Source organism: Asparagus officinalis, chromosome 1 (genome assembly GCF_001876935.1).
Source record: "Asparagus officinalis chromosome 1, Aspof.V1, whole genome shotgun sequence".
In the NCBI taxonomy this organism is placed as follows: Eukaryota; Viridiplantae; Streptophyta; class Magnoliopsida; order Asparagales; family Asparagaceae; genus Asparagus; species Asparagus officinalis.
The window spans coordinates 19,315,903-19,334,842 of NC_033794.1; the positions used below are offsets into that span (position 1 = coordinate 19,315,903).

General features: G+C 38.0%; 1 protein-coding gene across 4 annotated transcripts; it reads left to right on the forward strand.

Annotated features, from left to right (window-relative positions):
* LOC109820384 (argininosuccinate synthase, chloroplastic-like) lies at positions 10,787–17,400 on the forward strand. Of its 4 annotated transcripts, none has more exons than XM_020386536.1 (10): positions 10,787–10,846; positions 11,233–11,238; positions 11,314–11,395; positions 11,808–11,973; positions 12,707–12,755; positions 13,203–13,385; positions 14,568–14,642; positions 14,732–14,917; positions 15,796–15,884; positions 16,701–17,400. In XM_020386536.1, the coding sequence occupies exons 4-10, from the start codon at positions 11,819–11,821 to the stop codon at positions 17,251–17,253; spliced, it is 1,290 nt and encodes a 429-aa protein (XP_020242125.1). In that variant the 5' UTR covers positions 10,787–10,846; positions 11,233–11,238; positions 11,314–11,395; positions 11,808–11,818; the 3' UTR covers positions 17,254–17,400. The 4 variants fall into 4 exon arrangements, with proteins under 4 accessions (XP_020242125.1, XP_020242117.1, XP_020242112.1 ...); XM_020386528.1 differs by having other exon boundaries at positions 10,788–10,846; positions 11,180–11,238; XM_020386523.1 differs by having other exon boundaries at positions 10,798–10,868; positions 11,180–11,238.

Sequence of the window (18,940 nt, forward strand, 5' to 3'; positions counted from 1 at the left end):
TAGCAATGACATTGAGGCGGGCTTCCAATTCCTCGATTTTAGCCGACTGAGGATTTTGCTCATACTCCGTCTCTCTTCCTTCATCAGAGGAAGATTCCAGGTTGTGGGCCTCTTGGTCAGAAGCCGTGTCATCAACCATTTTTCCCTTCCCTTTGCTTGTGTGAGGTCGGGACGAAGACGTTCTTTCCCTTCGGAAAGATTCTTGCCTGAGTGGCGAATCTGTCTTCTGAGATTTGGCCTTGTCTGCGACGAGTTGAGTCAACAGGGCCAGGAGTTCATTGATGGCCTCTTGCTGAGATTTGAGCATGGCCTCCTGCTCATCAAGTCTCTTCGCGAGATCTTCATGGTTTCCCGTCATATAAGCGTAGCTCTCATGTTCAACAAAAGAGCTTGATGACTGGGACTCTGCAATGGCTGAGTGTTCATCATTGGAATTGGTTCCCCTGGCTAAACTCCGATAGTTGACAGGGGGAATGGCTCCTGTTCGCGTCCGAGTATGTTGATAAACTCCATCAGACTTATTCAGGAAGTCTTTCAAGCCAGGAGACTGATCGTTCTCTGACTCATCGGAACTAGGAACTGATGATCTCCCTCTGCCGATCATGTTAGAAGTGACTCTAAGGTATTCATCCTCAGAAGTCTTCTTCTTGTGTGAACGCCGTCGTTGGTTGGGTAAAGCAACGTTCGTAAATTGGTTGAACACCAGCAGTTGGGCCGCATATGAGCAGCATTGGCGTCCCGAGAGGACCGTAGGAATCAGTCGTTCACATTGAAATGAACGAATGACTTGTTGCATCGATCTTTCTCTCGATGTGAACTCTCTCGAATCTGTTATAAAGATTCGAGGAGAATTACTCACTGATTGTGAGGTTTGAACTGGAACCCCCAGTCCATGATTGGACAGGACTGGCTCTTGGTGAAATGGTATACCCCCCGGCGGGGTTCGGGGCAGCGCCCCGAAGCTCCACGATATACACCAGGCGCGGTATTGGATTTGGAACTTGGGACGCGAGGGTCGCGTTTGGCATTTGATACGCGAAGGTCGCGTTTAGCACTTGAAACGCGAAGATCACGTTTGGCACTTGAAACACGAAGGTCGCGTTCGGCACTTGAAATGCCAGGTCCGCATTTTGGTTTGGCAACGCGAATGTCGCGTTCTTCAGTGTTGACGCGAGGGTCGAGTTTTGACTGGGAAACGCGAAGTTGAAGTTCGCGTTCAACGAAGGCTTGAGGTCCGTGTTTTGGCTGTAAAATGCGCCATTGAGGGCCGCGTTCAGTCTGGTTCTCGCGAAGCTCATGTTTGGGCTCATAAACGCGAAGTTCAGGGTCGCGTTTAGGCTCACGAACGCGAAGTTCGCGTTTGTTGGAGGATCGATTTTCTCGAAGTTGTGCTCGTCGCTGAGACCTTCTTCTTCGACGAGCAGCGTTCTTCTTGGCCTGTTTCAAGGTCTTAGCAGCAGCGTCGTTGACGTTTATGGAGCTTGTCTCCTTTATAGGCTGTTTAAGGCCTGTGGCACGTCGTGTTGACGCGGAGGTGGGATATTCAACTCGCTGTGCGAGTTCAGCAGAAGTCGAGCCCGCTCCTGGAGCGGAGGGGCTGTTCGACGAATTTTGGCCAAAGGAGAGGACTTTCTTTGGCGTTCCAGCAACAGTTGGAGATTTAGTCTCCTTGGAAACTTTGTGGATCTTGCGCATAGCCTTGGGGCTAAGAGATCCGGAAGAGATAGCCTCCTCAAACTTGGCTTGATCAAACTCTACCACGAGAGTTTCGACAGTTGTTCCAGTGAGATGAACATCGGATTGCACCACCACTTCTTCGTCACAAAAGCTAAAGTATAGCATATTAACTGTTTGTAGGGAAAATTGCAAAGAAGAGAATAAAGAAAATTTGATTTTGATTCCTTTGATCTCGGTTACAATTTGATTACAAAAGAGAGGAGAAGAAATTGGTTCTTCCTCTTTGTTTAAAACTGGGTTCTTCACGGTGGCGATGGAGTGCCTCCCTCGAGTGCTTGCGTCGAGTTTGCTCTCCGTTGACGATCCGAATATCTTGATTCACTGGAACGATATCTTCTCCTCACGATTTGACGTTGTGGAGAACTTGCGTGGCAAGTTTTGAGAACTCTGAACGAGTTTAGAAGAACTCTGTAAAAGAGTTGATTTGAACCGAAGATCGGTTATAAAAAAAGAGTTGATTTGAACCGAAGATCGGTTATAAGCCAAGGACAGAGGCTCCCTGTTGCTGAAGTTGAAGATGATCTTCGTTGGAAGATGATGTCGATCTCCTCAAAAGCCTGTCTCCAGTGGTCGATCCAAGCCAAGAAAATCGAACCGAACTGCCAATTCTCAGATCCCAAAATGCCAGCCCAACCAGAAGCCCCTGAACTGAATTGATCTTCAGTTATTTATAGAGGATTAAGGGGGTGAAACCGCCCCTTAAATCTCTCCTAAGTGGGGTGTATCAGCCCCCAAATCGTGGGAAACGGTTTTAGAACTGTTCAACTCATGTTGAATGAGTCAAACGCCCACGTTGGCGTTCAGGACCCTAACCTCACGTCTAAGGATTGAGACGCGAGGTTGGGTGTTGGTTGAACATTGATGAACGCGAGGGTCGCTCGCATTTTGGTTTGTTGTAGCTTAGAAACGCGGGGGTCGGTGTCGGCTGGACTCCTACGAACGCGAGGGTTGCTCACGTTTCGCTTGTTGTAACGCGAGGTTCGACCCTGGCGGTTTGATGTTGGTACGCGGGGTTCGACCCTGGCGTTTTGATGTTGTGACGCGGGGTTCGACCCTGGCGTTTTGATGTTGAAACGCGGGGTTCGACCCTGGCGTTTTGATGTTGTGACGCGGGGTTCGACCCTGGCGTTTTGATGTTGAAACACGGGGAGGACCTCCGCGTCTTGCCTTGCAGAGATTATCACCAAGTAATCTCTTTTTGTCATAGCGTTGCAAAGATCATTGTCTTGTAATCTTCGTCTTGGCTCCTTGAGAATATGAGAGTCGTCAGATTGTAACTCCCGATGTTGATTGTGAAGGCTGTTGAAGTAGAGCTTCCATCAGTTGTCGTGAAGGTCGTCAGATTGTAACCTTCAGCAATCTACGCGAAAGTCTTCAGATTATAGCCTTCTGGAAGTCGTCAGATTGTAACTTCCATCATCAGTGATTGATGGGGGATAAGCTATCTATTTTGATTTTTAGACAGCCTACAATGCCTCAAACCGAAAGGTATGAATAAATTTTTATAGTTTATCGGTTATTATTTTAAATTTAATAGCAAATATAGATTGATTCATTGTTTCACCTGATTTATTGTTTCGCATGTACCAGGCGACCTCCTAGGCACGGCCGCAGTGCTACCAGGGAACAGAGCCTCATCCCCGATATTCATCGGAGGGTCATGATCCGATGGGAAAACATAGTGCCTGTCGGGACCTTTGCCAATGTTTTCAATAATTTTCTCGTGGCTTTAGCCAGGAGACATGATTTATTTAATATTTTTTTAACGTGGAAGTCGCAGCAGATTGATGCGCTGGTGGCTTGTTGGAGATATATATGTGCGAGTCATTTCTTTTAATTGTCATCATTATTAGTTATTAGTTTATTATTATATTTAATACACTGATTTGTATCTCTTTTTCCTTTATATGCTGAAGCGATTTTTCTTTCTTGACGATAATATTTATGCCTGGACGTACTGCTTCGCGCAAATCAATCTATCATTCAAGAGATGACGGTTTGAGACAAAAAAAATAATATTTTGTTCAAATAACAGAAGATTAGGAGTGCTTCTGGCATCTTGACGAGCATGTAGATGGAGTAGATTTTTTTGTACTTTGTGATTACTGGGACACGACTAAAATTCAGGTATTATTGAAGTACTGATTTTTATTTTTTTTTGAATTTCTATATTATTTTGATTTGATATTGTTTTGCAGGCTCAAGATGAAATAGCAAAGAGGAACCGCAACGCGCCCCGCAGTTATGAGCATCACGGGGGGCTCCAGTTCCTTCAGCCAGCATTATCATCAATTAGAGCTTGAGGTATATAATATATTAGCTTTTAAGTTATCAATTTGAGTATAATTTATGTGTTATGAGTTAATGATATATTTGAATAAAATAGGAAAGTGGAGGTCTTAAATATTTTGCAGATCGTATTCTAACTTCCCAGAGCCCGAATTACGTTGATGAAGAGAAGAAAACGAAGAATAAGGATCTGGCTGTAAGTAGCAGTTCATTTATATATTCAATTTTCATAATAATGCATCATTAGTAAGTCGAATTGTCCGGGTCGTTTTGATATATCGCAGGAGAAATTACATGCCAAGGTATAGGAACAAATATCTTAGTCTCAGGTCGGTTCTTACATTCCTGTCCGACTAAGTAGAGAGGAGGAGGACTCCATCATTGAGACGAACATTGGACCGAGTAGGAAGAACAGATACCGATGGAGAGGATCCAAGCAAAGGCCGCACGAGTCTAGTAGCACCTACGAGTCTACAACACCACCAGGAACACCAGGAAGTAGTTCATATCAAGTCTCGATAGAGCAGTAGTTGAAAGCGATTGAAGATTGACAGTCACATCAAATAACATATCAGCGAATTGCGGAGGAAGAACGAAGGTGCCGGGAGCAGAGAGAATTAGAGTTCACACAGTTCATGTCAACTCTATCTCAGGAGGCTCAGGAGGCATATAGGAGACGGTTTATGTCGGATCAGGTAATATATACTTTAATTTTTTTAATTAAATGAATTAAATATATAATTCTTACTTAGTTATGAATTTTCTTTATGACTAAATGATATCATACACACCGATACATACGGATACAAACTGTTACACCTAAACCCTAACTCTAACCCTAACACAAAGCCCAAAATATATACTTATAATGTTTTTATGTGATGGTGGTATTGATGGTGCATGCGTGTGTAGTGGTGGTGGTATTGATTGGTGGGTTGGTTGGTTGGTTGTGGCGAGTGTGATTGGTTGGTGGGTGGGTTGGGGGATTTGTGGTGTTGTTGTTGTTGTTGTTGTTGTTGTTGTTGTATTGTGTTGTGTTGTGTTATTGTGTTGTGTTGTTTTGGTGTTGTGTTGTGTTGTGTTGTTGTGTTGTGTTGTGGTGTTGGGGGAATTATATTTATATTTGCACACTCTTATTAACGGTTACACACCATTGTTAACGTTTGATTTATATACAGCCGGGGGTAGTCACAGTGCAGCTGGTGATGAGGATGATGATGATGATCAGGATGATTGATTGTATTAATTTAACTTTGAAAATAATTTTCTGTGTTGTATAAACAATATTTATTATGTACCTGTCGGGAAACTTTTATTTGTTTTTATTGAAATATGTGTGATATATGCATGTGATTGAATATTATACTACTTAGTACTGATTGAACAGGGTTTTTAAATTTATTATCGATATTATACAGGGTTTTTTCAATTTTCAAAATATTTTTTTTAAAAATAGTGAATATTTTTAGCAACGGAAAGCAGACACGAAAAAAATTAAAATGATAAATACAACTTTTAGCAACAGATTTTTCATCCCTAATATCACTTTTAGCGACGAATATTTTGTCCCTAATATCATTTTTAGCGACAGATGTTCCGTCGCTAAATACATATTTAGCAACGAAAAACGGACATGCAAAAAAATAAAATAATAAATACAACTTTTAGCGACGGATATTTCGTCCCTAATATCACTTTTAGCGACGGAATTATCCATCACTAATACTTTTTTTTATTTTTATTTTTAAAAATAAGGCGACGAAAAATCCGTCGATAATATCCCGTCGCTAAAAAGTAGCGATGGAATTTGCGTCGCTAAAGATTCAATTAGGGACCCTCAATGTAGGGACGGTTTTTTAGCGACGAAATTTATTTTTTCCATCGCTAAAAGTTATAGGGACGGAATTTAGGTCTTTAGTAACAGAATTGTCCGTCGCTTAAAGGTGTAAATCCAGTAGTGCCTTATTAATGTTAGAAAAAAAATAATGGACGGACTTCCGCTATTAGAGGGCCTTCGCTCTCCTTATTAACATCGGCAAAGAATCATTGAGGGCCTTCTCCCTCAAACTGTATATCAGTGCCACTCATATTGCATGGAGTGCCTGATTCAAAAAAAAATTTGAAAATTCAGAAGTTTATTATGAAAAAACTTAACATCAGTTATATAACCTTAACAACTAACCCATATACTTAATAATAAATCCGTATATTTAACAATCAATCTCTAACTTTAACAATAAATCTATAACCTGAACAATAAATCTATAACCTTAACAATCAATCCATATACTTAACCACCAATATTTAACCATAACAATCAAATGTAATTGAAAACTAAATCTAACCTATACAAGTTTGCAGCTCCATCGCTGGGTCGGACACCTCTGCAGCAGGCCTCTTATTCTTATATATAGTGAGGCTTTTGGATCGGGCTTCGCTAAGTTCCTCTCTCAGCCTCCTCACTTGAGCAGACAGCGTAGCCACTTTCACAGAAAGAGAACTTATCTTTACACGATCGGTAGCAATCTGATCTTTGAATTTATTCTCATTATCGCAATGTAATTTTTGATTCATTATCGCTATGCTCTTCCAATAGATCACTTGCTGAGGCAATTCTATTTTTTCAATTGCCTCATTTGGCTGCTTGACCTCTTCATCAATATTTTATGGCATCGCTTATGCAATGGACAAATACAGTATTATTAAAAATATTAATTAAAAAGTAATAAAATTCACAAATTGCTAAATGCTTACTCATCCTTCAAGTGAGTTATCATTTTTTGCTCCCCTTTTCTTTTTGAGAAGAGGCTGTCTTAGGCCACGTACCCTACCGGCGTCTCCTGTAGCTGGTTCCTTATTCTTCCCTCTCCCTCTTTTCTTCTCTTTCTCCTTCCCCTGCTCCTTCCCCCACAAACCTCACTCAATGCTTTGAGCTTGGCCATGGATCTGTGGAAACTTTATCATAGTTTTGCTTGCTTTAGCTACAATAGTGGACAATATCAAAGATCCAACAACTTCTTCCAGCCTCACCCAATTTGTGAGGGGAGGCCGCAAAGTACTTCTAACTACTGGCTTTTTGATACCAGTAAGTTCATAGTACCACAACTGTACGTAAGAGAAATAGAATTTTAACAAACACCCCTTAACCTTAATAACAAATAAGTAACGATAACAATAAAACCATAACCTTAACAACCAAACTATAACCTTAACACACAAACCGTAACCTTAACAACTAACCTGTAACCTTAACAACTAAACCCTAACCTTCACAATCAATAATAAAAAAATAGGATTACTTACACAAACAAGCTGGGTACACCCTTGCAGATATACAATCGTCTTCCCTGGTCCAGGACCCTTCAGTGCCTTTTCAATCGCATCATATGTCTCACTGAATATATAGGTCCCCCAAGCAGTGTTATTGGCCTTTTCGATATTGTCAACATACTTGAATAAATGCCTAAGAACTCCAAGAACACTGCTTGGACACCAGATCATGCTCAGCTAATAGAGGATTCGTAGCAGGACAAAGTCCTTCATATCTCGACGATCAGTTGATTGCACCAACTTCATAAGCAGATCCTCAACATTACGTCTGGTGGGGGCTAGAGGAGGAGCTGTACTGCTATCACCCTTAGGTTTGTTAAAAACCCGGACCAAATCCTATTCTTCTTATCTCGGTTATGGTCAACAAGATGCCCCACATTGGAGAATCACGTATGGCTCATTACCCACTCAAGGTTGAATGAGCACACGATTTCTTTTCCAGCTTTTGTTATCGGTGAAGATAAATTTCATCTTTTTCTCATCCCACTGTCTCAAAATGTACTTAAAAGTAGGAAGATCAAGACCGGGAGGGCCAAAATGGACGTAGTGTCTGAATACACTATCTTTATAGGCCTCCTAGTACCTTGGCTTCATACGATGCACCAAAGTGACTATGAACTCCTAATAGGCACTGAAGCTGGATGTGTGCCGCAACGTACAAGTGGACTTTGCCCTTTGTCTACAAAGCAAAACTATATGACATAAATAGTTTAAAAATAATCAGTAAACATAATAACTATGCTATAAACTTGACAAAGAAACTATAACCTTAACAACAAACCAGAAACCTTAATAACCAAAGCCTAACCTCAACAACCAATCAATAAGCTTAACAATAAAAGCATAAGCCTTATAGGTTAATAGTAACCTCAACAGCTAATAGACACCCGTAAACAGTAACCTTCACAACACACTCAGAGCCTTATCAAGTAAACCTTAACCTTACCAACTAAACGGTTACATTCACAACAGATAAATAACCTTGACAAAAAAATTCATAACTCTAACAATGAATGAATTTCCTTGACAACTACATGCTAACCTTCACAACTTATCAGTATCCTTCACAATTAACACATTATGCAACATAATAAACAACATAAAATTTGTGGTAAAAATCACTTTTTTTAACCTTCTCTTTATCTCCTTTCTGTAGATCAAGGAGAACTCTAGTGGCATCGTCGGTGGCACCGATGGTGCCGGTGGTGCCCTCTAGATCTGGGTGGGGGACTGGACTTTCTGTTTGAGCTTGACTTCTGGGACGAGAGTGACTGGCTGCGATGTCCTCTAGAAAATTATCAATCGTAGCTCCAATATCAGTCCACTCTGTTGTTGTCTGGGCTCTTTTTGAGATGACGAACTACGATGCGTCTTCTTCTTCACTGTGGTCTACATGGAGGCAAACTTTGGAGGTTGAATCAGCAGCCATTTTTTATCTCTGTGCTTTGGAGTCGGTGTGCTTGGGAGTCGGTTGATTTAGGTTTAGGGTTTTGAAATGGGTTTATGGAGATGGTTCGCTTGGACAAAACAGAGATGAAATGGTACGAACAACGAGGTATGGTAGGTTAACGGGAGGCGGTTAAATAGAATGGTATTTTGGGCAGTTCGTATGAGCTTTAAACGGTGTTTCACGTGGGGGCGCGTTTTGGGGGCTAGGGGAAAATCGCGGTGCTTTTTGGGGGCAAAGTGCCCGTTGAAAAAGTCTTGAGGGGACGTTCTGACGCGTTTTGGGGGCTAGAGGCATTTTCCCCTAAAATTTATGTGGAATATTGTAAGTATGGGTCTTTAGATGAGCATTAATGTAGTTTACGCTATTTTCATTTGGCTTTCCATTTTTTTATGTGTGTGCACGTAACTGGAAAGTTGTTTGATCGTCACACTTGCTAAGATACTTTGTCCGTTGCTCGTCTATGGGAACAATGAACTCCGAAGGCTTTGTCTATTCTCTTATTACAATTTATGTTACTAGGGATTTTACTTGCATGCATCATTGATCTATTGTAACTTTAAAAGAAATGCATGTTTTGTACATCCCTTTCTTTTTTGCTTCCTGTAACTTTAAAGAGGATATTTTATTTATGCTGCAGCCGCGATTCTTTGTGCTTCTATGTAGGCAATTACTTACCTAATGTATTCATTTCTATCCCATTGCTTGGATTATATTATGTTTTATTATGTAGATGCGCAATACTTCTTTCTAATGATCAATTTACTTTAAACATAAAAAAATTTCCCGAGTCACTTCACCATTTCATATTTATATATAGGCAATTAATTAAATTTTATACATAATATTTCATAATATTGTTAATTGACCTAATATTTTATATATATTTTTAGTTTTATATAATATTAAATAATTTTGATTCAATTTCATAATATTTCAAAAGGAACAATTGCCTACATATAAATATGAAATGATGAAGTGGCTTGGAAAAAAAATTTACATTTAAAGCAAGTCATTGGAAATAAGCATTGTGCATTTACATATGTTAATTGGTTCAATTTCAATATATGATACTTAAGTATATAATTCTTTTCATTTTTTATGAGGAGAATTATAAATAGCAATTGATTCAATTTCAATTGATGGGTGGGTGGTGGTTGGGTTGGGGGGGGGGGGGGGGGGGGAGGGGGGGGGCGGGGGGGGGGGGGGGGGCGGGGGGGGGGGGTTGAAGGAGCCAATCGAGCTATAAAGTTTGACGTTTTTTTTTGTATTTGAGCGTCTGATCAAAGATTAATGATCGTGAAAGGCTTGTGTAGTTGAAGTTTGGACAAGAAAGGAAACTTACGCCTTTGGAAGACTACTGTTTGCCTTCCTCAAATGTGTTAAAAATTAAATGAGGAACAAGGCAAATTAATAGAGAAACTAGAACCCATTAGAGATTTAGTGAGTGAATTAAATGACAAAGAGTACGTCTATTATTACGCATAATATTAAATAAACTTTCAGATAATCAAATTTGAAACATAGAACAAATATATCCGCGTGCAGCGCGTCTCATAAAGTATGGCGACTCCGCAAAAATACTAATCTACGGCGTGCAAACAATTCAAATATAACACTGCAAAAGTAAATTAAAAATTGCATATTTGGGCATGCTGCACTACTAATCTCACCATATTTTTCATAGTTTTAATTTCCCTACCAATCCTTCTGAAGTATATCGTATTTAAATCTGAAATGGAGAGTAAAAAAAAAAAAAGGAGATTTACTTCTACGTATCCTCCATTTTTATCAATGTTTTCCGTTGATAACATAGAATGGCCCTCGTAACTAGGCCCATCTCATGGCCTAATTCAGTACCAAAATAAAAACCTTATATTTCTACTGGATCCCCAAGTCTTAAATCTTGCTACCCAGTAGCAATTTCAAGGACTTGAGGGGACTAGTTGCAAATTATTGAACATTTAAATAATAACATCGAAAAGCACGCTTTCATTTATTACCTCATCATCGAGACCTCGCCGCTGTTTTCCCAGTGGAAGGGTGAACTTCTCAAAAACCCTAGGTTTTGTAGAGACCCGGCTTATTATTATTATTATTATTTCTTTTTGAAAATTTTTTTGGGTTAAAAAATGGCTCAGCTTCAAGCTGTTCCATCTGTTTCTTCACCAAAGATCTCCTCCCATTTCCACAATAGATTGGGTAAATCCACCCCCAAAGCCCTTTCTTAAGTTTTTCTGCGGTCAATTTTTAAGTAACTGTAGTAAAGTTTGAGTCTTTTTTCGGAGTTGAGGGATTAGCAATTGATATAATTTATTTATTTATGTATCAATAGTCGATCAATGTTGTTGCAAAAAAGTCGCTCTTTTTTTGTAGGGGCTCCAGTTTTTGGTGATAATATCTGTTTTCTGAAAAATTCCATCTCACAGTTGAAGGTATTGAAGCTAGTAAAGCCTTTTGCTTCATTTTTTATATATTTTTAAAAATAATAATGCAGGCACTGTTTTCAGGTAAGAGCAATTTCAAATGCTATCAGTGGCGCCCCCGTCATTCATCAAAGCCGAAGCCAAAGACATTTTGCTCAGAACCCCGGTATCCATCCGAAATGAAAATAGAATTTCGAAGTTCTCTCTTTGTTTTATTGTTCTTTTTTTCTTAATATGGTCATATTTTTTTAATAACCTAAATCTTTATTAGAACCTGGGTTATTGAAGGTTTGGTGGTAGAACTAAAAAATTAAACCACTGGCTCTCCTTTTTATTATTATTTTGTTTCATTTAAACTAAGAAGCTTATATCATATTGCGGAAAGCTAGGGCGAAGAGCCAAGTAACAAAGAGGAAGGAAAAACATTATCTTTTCTATATGTTATCTATGAAGACTATTTCAATCTCAATCAAGTTATTAGTATGACAAAACTAAGTGCTTTATGTAACAAATTATTCTTTAATTCAGACTGGTGGCCCTGAATATTTTTCTAATTTATATTTTTTTTTATTGTGCAGCTAGTCAAAGTATGCTCTCCGAAAAGGATGTTTCAGCGGGGATCCCTTCTAGCACAACTGATGCTCATGGGAGTCAAAAGGGAAGTGGATTACGTGGGAAATTAAATAAAGTTGTCCTAGCTTATAGCGGTGGCCTTGACACATCTGTCATTGTCCCTTGGCTAAGGTGTCTATTACTGTCTTGAATCTCTTACTTTCATTGATTTGGATCTGATTTTGAAGTTGACATGTGATGTGAGACCTCATTCTCGTAAAAAATAAAAAAGAGAATAAGAAATAAAGGGTAAATTGCACATAACCTTCCTTATCTATACATTTTGCACTGAACACCCCTCAACTCATATACTAGCACCCAACATCCCTGATATGCCATTTTTAGAAGGACAAATTGCAAGCTATACCCCTCTTTCTCATGAATTGAGGTTGGATTAGCGCTAACAAACGAGTTGATGCGGATTTAGTGCTACTGAAGGTATGGATAAGGTAATTTATGTGCAGTTTATCCACAAAAAAAAGGTTAAAAAAAACCTCAATGATAATTGTCCATGTAGATTGTGTGCAATTATCTTCTGCATTTCCTACAGCATTTCCTACAGCATCATGACACAAGGAATTGTTTCTCGATGTTAATTTTCTTACAAAAGCAATTCTGAAGGGATACATTCATGTGTAAATCCTCATGATTTTATGTTCACTAAACGGAACGTCTTTCCTGATGTTTAATAGTTTGGAATTTGTTATGTGTGTAAATTTTATTGTGTTTTCTGTCATGTATATGTAGTTGTAAACCATGAACGAATAAAGACATAAAATCGGTATTCAAGTCAATGTGTATCTTCTTGGTTATGCATGGCTATGTTATCTGAATTTTATTAACTTCCACTATTTACTTGTTGCAGGGTGAACTATGGGTGTGATGTTGTTTGCTTCACTGCAGATGTTGGTCAAGTAGGTCACTAATTGCTTCAATTTATCCTGTTTTATATTAATCTTCCTTGCATGTCTACTATCAATGTATATGCTCTCTCTTTCATATTCTATCTTGTTGATGTAAAATTCTTGTCTGGCTGACAGAAGATCTTTTCTTATTGTAGCATGCATGTTATATAATCCTTTTCATTCATAAGGACATAATGAATTCAATGAAATATATTGGTATAAACATGCAGTTTATGATTCTATGAACTTTTTTTGTCAGTCCTATAGAACCATTGCTCTAATGCTTGAATAGGTTTATTGCTTAATTTACTTGATTCTTTGCATTCCCTTGCACCATCGTGTAATGCTCGACATGAAACACTAGTTTGCATGACATTTTTGACTGAACTTTTTCTTGAAAACTTGTTATGGTATTCGTCCTATGACAATTTTCTGAAAAGTTTCTAATTTTTTAAGGGTGTCATGGAGATGGATGGTCTTGAAAAAAAAGCAAAAGATAGTGGTGCTTGTCAGCTCGTGGTAAAGGATTTAAAAGAGGAATTTGTTAAGGATTACATATTCCCTTGTTTGCGTGCTGGTGCAATATATGAGAGGAAGTACTTGCTTGGAACGTCAATGGCTCGTCCTGTTATCGCTAAGGTGATTTCATATGCATATTTCATGCGCTTATTGGAAACTTATAGCTATGTATTTCGTTGGTTGTTTGTTTATGAAATTCTTTGACTTTGAAGGATTACAAAGGTTGGATATTCTCGCCAAGCCTATCTAGCTTTATTAAAATCAAAACTAAATACTTTTTTTTTGCAAGTTATATGTTAGACACCGCCGATATGTGTTACAGTATTTACTGTTCAAGATAGTATCTAATTCCTTTATCATTTGTCTGTAAAAAAAGATTAACTTCAGCTTTTTATATTCACTTTATTTAAAAAAAAATGAATAACTTCATAATTGTCTTTTTTTTCTCAATTTTTTATTATAATTGTCTTATACCTAAAACCTGTACTTTTTGTTACCTGATTTGCTCATCAACTTCAAAGAAAAATATTCCCTCAGATGTCCCCACAGGCTCATCTCACCCTATTGTTCCTTATATCTTATAGGAATTTGGTGGTTTCTGCCACCATATCTGATACAAACTTCTTATAGTGGACTAAATGATACAAACTTCTTTAGGTGCTTATATAAAATATCTTAATGCCTATTTATTGTTACTTTTTTTGTGTGTCATCTTCTAAGGTCTAATCATTTCTTGGATACTGACCCAATTTTTAACTTGAATATTGGTTTTCTTCCTAATTTGTTTCGCTTTATTTTCAAAACGAACTAGTTTATTATTGTCTAATACCTAAAAGCTTTACGTTTTGTTACACAATTTGCTCATCACCTATCTTTATTCTTGTCTCCTATCACATGAAACTTGAAGAAAAATATTCTCTAAGATGTCTCCACTGGCTTGCCTTGCCCTATTGTTCTTAATATCTTATAGGAATTTGGTAGTTTCTTAAGCCATAGCTGATACAAACTTCTTTAGGTGTTCATATAGAGTATCTTTTTTGGGTCAATGCACAATGAATTTAATTTACCAAACGAGCATTATGTGCAGTTTCCCCTGAGGCATGCATGAGATTACAAAATTCATATAGAATATCTTAATACCTCTTACTGTGACTGTTTTTATTATTGACTTCTAAGGACATTATTTCTTGGATACTGACCCGATTCTTACCTTACATTATTAGTTTTCTTCCTAATTTATTTTGCCTTCACCCTGAAAGTGGGAACTTAAAAAGTCTGAACATGTTATACCTGAAAAAATAGGCAATGGTTGATGTTGCTAAAGAAGTAGGAGCCGATGCAGTTGCTCATGGATGCACTGGAAAGGGAAATGATCAGGTATGATCAACTTCTATAATTTGTTTTGTTTACTTCTTCAGTTATATTATTTTTTAAGCTTATATTTTTGTAAACAATGTGGCTCGCAGGTTCGATTCGAATTGACATTCTTTGCCTTAAATCCGGATCTCAAAGTTGTTGCTCCATGGAGGGAGTGGGAGATCACAGGACGAGAAGATGCTATCGAGTATGCTAAGAAACATAATGTTCCTGTTCCTGTTTCGAAGAAATCAATATACAGTAGAGACCGGAATCTATGGCACCTTAGTCATGAGGTAACTCTCTCTTTCTATGCACATGCACAAGAAATTCTTGTGATTTGTGATAATGTCTCTATGAGTTGTCTTGGGTGGCATTTTGACATTTCAGTTCATTTATTTCCAACTATCACGCTTGTATAACCATCTCGATTGATCTTGTCAAAGTTCTTTATAAAGAGGTTTCAAGTTCTATGTATGTAAATACTGTTCTGGAAGAAAACAATAAAAAGTTATGATGGGTTTCTCATCATCAATAAGAATCAGTGAAAAAAATTCTTATGGTTACTTCAACAGGCATTTTTGGGTCTTCTAGTCTCTCTCTCTCTCTCATTAGCATTTCCCAATCGTTAAAACTTTGAAAGTAAGTACCAATCTTTGATAAAGCCAATTGTACCATTTTCTAGATACCTTTTCTTTTCTGGCATTTGTATAAAAGCATATGCATCTCTGTAGAATCCTAAATGCTTTCATCCTAGATGTTGTCAATCGTCCATACAGTAGAAGCCTGAGTCTCTTTCATATGATTATCTCGCTGAGAGGTATAGCTAATACCTGAGTCTCTTTCATATGATTATCTCGCTGAGAGGTATAGCTAATATAGATCCTTCTGCCTGTAAAATTTGGAAGATGACAAAAAATCGATCAGTTTACAGTTCTCTTTCCTATTAAACTGCCCTCAGCAGATCTTTTTTATAGAACTGACCAAGGCATGGGAACTCTTTTCATATCTGTATTGCTTGCTGCTTGTTGGTAGTGCATCTCCTCTCTTCCATTGATGCATTCTGTATTATCGAAACCCTATACATCAGTACATGGAATGAAAAATTAACTATGCTAAATACAACTATCTCCATATATCTGCAAGTTATAATGGGTTGCTTTGACTTTTGAAGGGAGACATTCTAGAGGATCCTGCGAATGAACCAAAGAAAGACATGTACATGATGTCTGTTGATCCCGAAGATGCACCAGACCGGCCTGAGTAAGTATCTTATAATCTACCTTCAAGACATTATTGACCATGGTGATATCATTTTTTGCTCTTACATCAATCTTCCAGTATCTTCTTTTGAACTCGCTACCCTGTAGTTTCATTATCGCAGATGGATCCTGGGTTTTCTTTTCTTTTTTTTAATTACTTTTTTACTCTCAGGGAGACTCATTAATATCACTCAGGTGCAACAGTATCTGCCAAAATTTCATGAAGTGTAAAATGAAAAAAGAAAGAAAAGAAAGAAAAAAAACCCTGGGGTATATCTCTAACAATGAAACTACAGGGGCAGTAAGTTCAAAACAACAATACTACAGGAGGTTAATGTGCAGTTAACCCTTTCTTGATCTCACATCAAACTTCTACACAAATCTGCCAAAATTTAGAGATTGGAATCGTCTCTAGCATACACATTTCCTTCAATGGAAGGAAAGTTCTATAAAGTTTTTTTCTTTTGGCCTGAAAAATATCCCGGCATTTACCTCATTTTATGATACCCCAAAGTTGTCTTTGCACAAAAAATACTCCAAGTTGAACAGATTTTAAACTTTCATACCCCAAACTTCAAGAAAAATCTTACTTTGATATCCCTAAGGCCCAACTTTAACAAAAAATTAACAGAAACTTACGGGTTTGGGTATGGAAGTTAAAATTTTCTTGAAGTTTGAGGTTTTTTTTTGGGCAAAAATGCTTTTGGGTATCTAAGTTCAAACAAGGTAAACTTGGGGTATTTATGCGCAAATTAACCCATTTCTGGGATTTCGTTTCTTGATCTTTCGTCAAATTAACTAGTATAAAAATCTGCAGATATCTAGAGATTGGCATCGTCTCTGGAATTCCCGTTTCTCTCAATGGAAGGGAATTCTCACCAGCAGCCCTTCTCACCAAGCTCAATGAAATTGGTGGCGAAAATGGAATCGGCCGAATAGACATGGTAGAAAACAGGCTCGTTGGCATGAAGAGCCGAGGAGTCTATGAAACTCCTGGTGGTACTATTCTCTTCGCTGCAGTTCAAGAGCTCGAATCTCTAACCCTAGATCGGGAGTCAATTCAAGAGAAAGACCGTATTGCTCTCAAATACGCTGAGCTTGTTTATGCTGGTCGATGGTTTGATCCCCTTCGTAAAGCGATGGATGCTTTTATGAAGGAGATAACAGAGACCACAACGGGGTCCGTTACTTTGAAGCTTTATAAAGGATCGGTGACTGTCGTGGCTAGAAAGAGTCCATATAGTTTGTATAGGGAGGATATATCGTCGTTTGAGAACGGAGAGATTTATAATCAGGCGGACGCTGCTGGGTTTATTAGGCTTTACGGGTTGCCGACTAGGGTACGAGCAATGCTTGAGAAGGGAATCTGAGGGTTATTTAATGTTGGCTGTGGTGGTGGGGTTGAGAAATGCTGAATTGTGTTTTTGTGTTTTTGACATTATTATGAACAGATGAGTACCTTAATGAGGAATAACGCTGTGTTAGGAGAGATGTAAACAAATTTTTTTTCCAGAAAATACCCATCTCTCTGAAATCATGACGTACCGAAAATACACACTGATACATCGAGGTACACATGGGCAAGTTAACCAAAAACCCCTTCAAGCTTCAAAAAGTTGGATCACCGCTCCTCTAAACATCGCAGAGTAGCTGATATCTAACAACAACGTCAGTGTTTTTTTCCAGGTTGAGCATTATGGATTGATGAGTTTGTGTGTGACATTTTCGAACCATCGATGATCCGCTCCTCTTTAATAATGTTCTGCTTCGAAGATCTCCGATGAAATTCTCAGTCGACGAAACTGAAGATGGTCTATGTGAAATTTGAGATGCATTATATAGGGGTGATATCTAATTTTTTCGACGTTTCTTTCAAGAGGAGCTACCTATGGAAACTGATGACACGCAGAGGATCTTTTTCCATAGTTCAGACAAAGTTACTCGATGAAAAAATCGGTAACGTGAAGATCTCAATGATGCATTTATAATTTTGTCTTTTGGTAAGCAATTGCTTGGTATCATGTGAACGTTTTCCATTTCATCACTTACTCTCTTTTCTGTATTCTATAAGTCACCGCCTCTAGACATGTGCGGTGATATTACGAGTGTCAAATAGGGATCTAAATCAACCGAAGATCAACTCGTCGAGACAAAAAGAAATCCAACATTTGGAAAAGATTTAGAAGTTGAAATTGAGTTCAAATGAATCTGAACCTCAGAATCCAATGCTTCAAGCACCTCATCAGGTATTGAATCTGGGGCGAAATTCGTCTGATAAAAAACTACTACCACGGATGGGAACAAACTTTTCCAAAGAAAAATCAAAGAAACTATCCAAGAAATATAAAAAACTGGCTAGGATTCAATTTTAGCCAAAAGTTTTTTTTTAAACACATTAATCTTTTTTGTTATATCTGATGTGAGATTATACACACACATGAATATCCAACATTAATTGTACATGAAATAATATTAGGATAAGGATGCAATTAGAAGATGCAATAAACTACAGGTATGAAGATGCAACATTTGAACAAACAACTTCTAAAAACAATACCAAAATTTATGATAATTTCTTGGACTAACGCATAGAATTTAAATAATCTAAAGAATCACGACACAGAATTTTAAAACTACCAAAATCTACGATAATAAGTCCGCAAAACCCAGCAAAAAAAATTTACAGATTGATTATCCCTCCAAAATAATCCAATATTCATAATAGTAACTCAGAATTTAGAAGCAGATATCTTTCAAGAATTATGACATAGAATCCTTTGTTAATAGGCAAAATAATAAATTTTAACATTGAATTAATTTCACCTTCCTTCTGTGCTTTTGTGGATTTTACGGACATAACACCCCCTAATTTTGTTTATTCCACTTAATCCTCCCCTAAACTTGTCTCTCTTAACCCTCCAAAGTAACAGGACTATTTTGAAGGCTCACGTGCGAAACGCATGGCAGAAAAAAGATGGAAAATGCCCCCCAGTTTATTAAAATTATCCTTGCAACAATAGAGCATCTCACGTCTCCCTCGTTTTGTTTTTCAACAAG

Bases quoted from the DNA above. Each gene is read 5' to 3' on its own strand.
- LOC109820384 (XM_020386515.1), top strand. From the start codon at position 10,936: ATGGCTCAGCTTCAAGCTGTTCCATCTGTTTCTTCACCAAAGATCTCC. The intron at 14,643-14,731 runs GTATGATCAACT...TGTGGCTCGCAG, and splicing joins CTGGAAAGGGAAATGATCAG to GTTCGATTCGAATTGACATT. The intron at 14,918-15,795 runs GTAACTCTCTCT...TGACTTTTGAAG, and splicing joins TATGGCACCTTAGTCATGAG to GGAGACATTCTAGAGGATCC.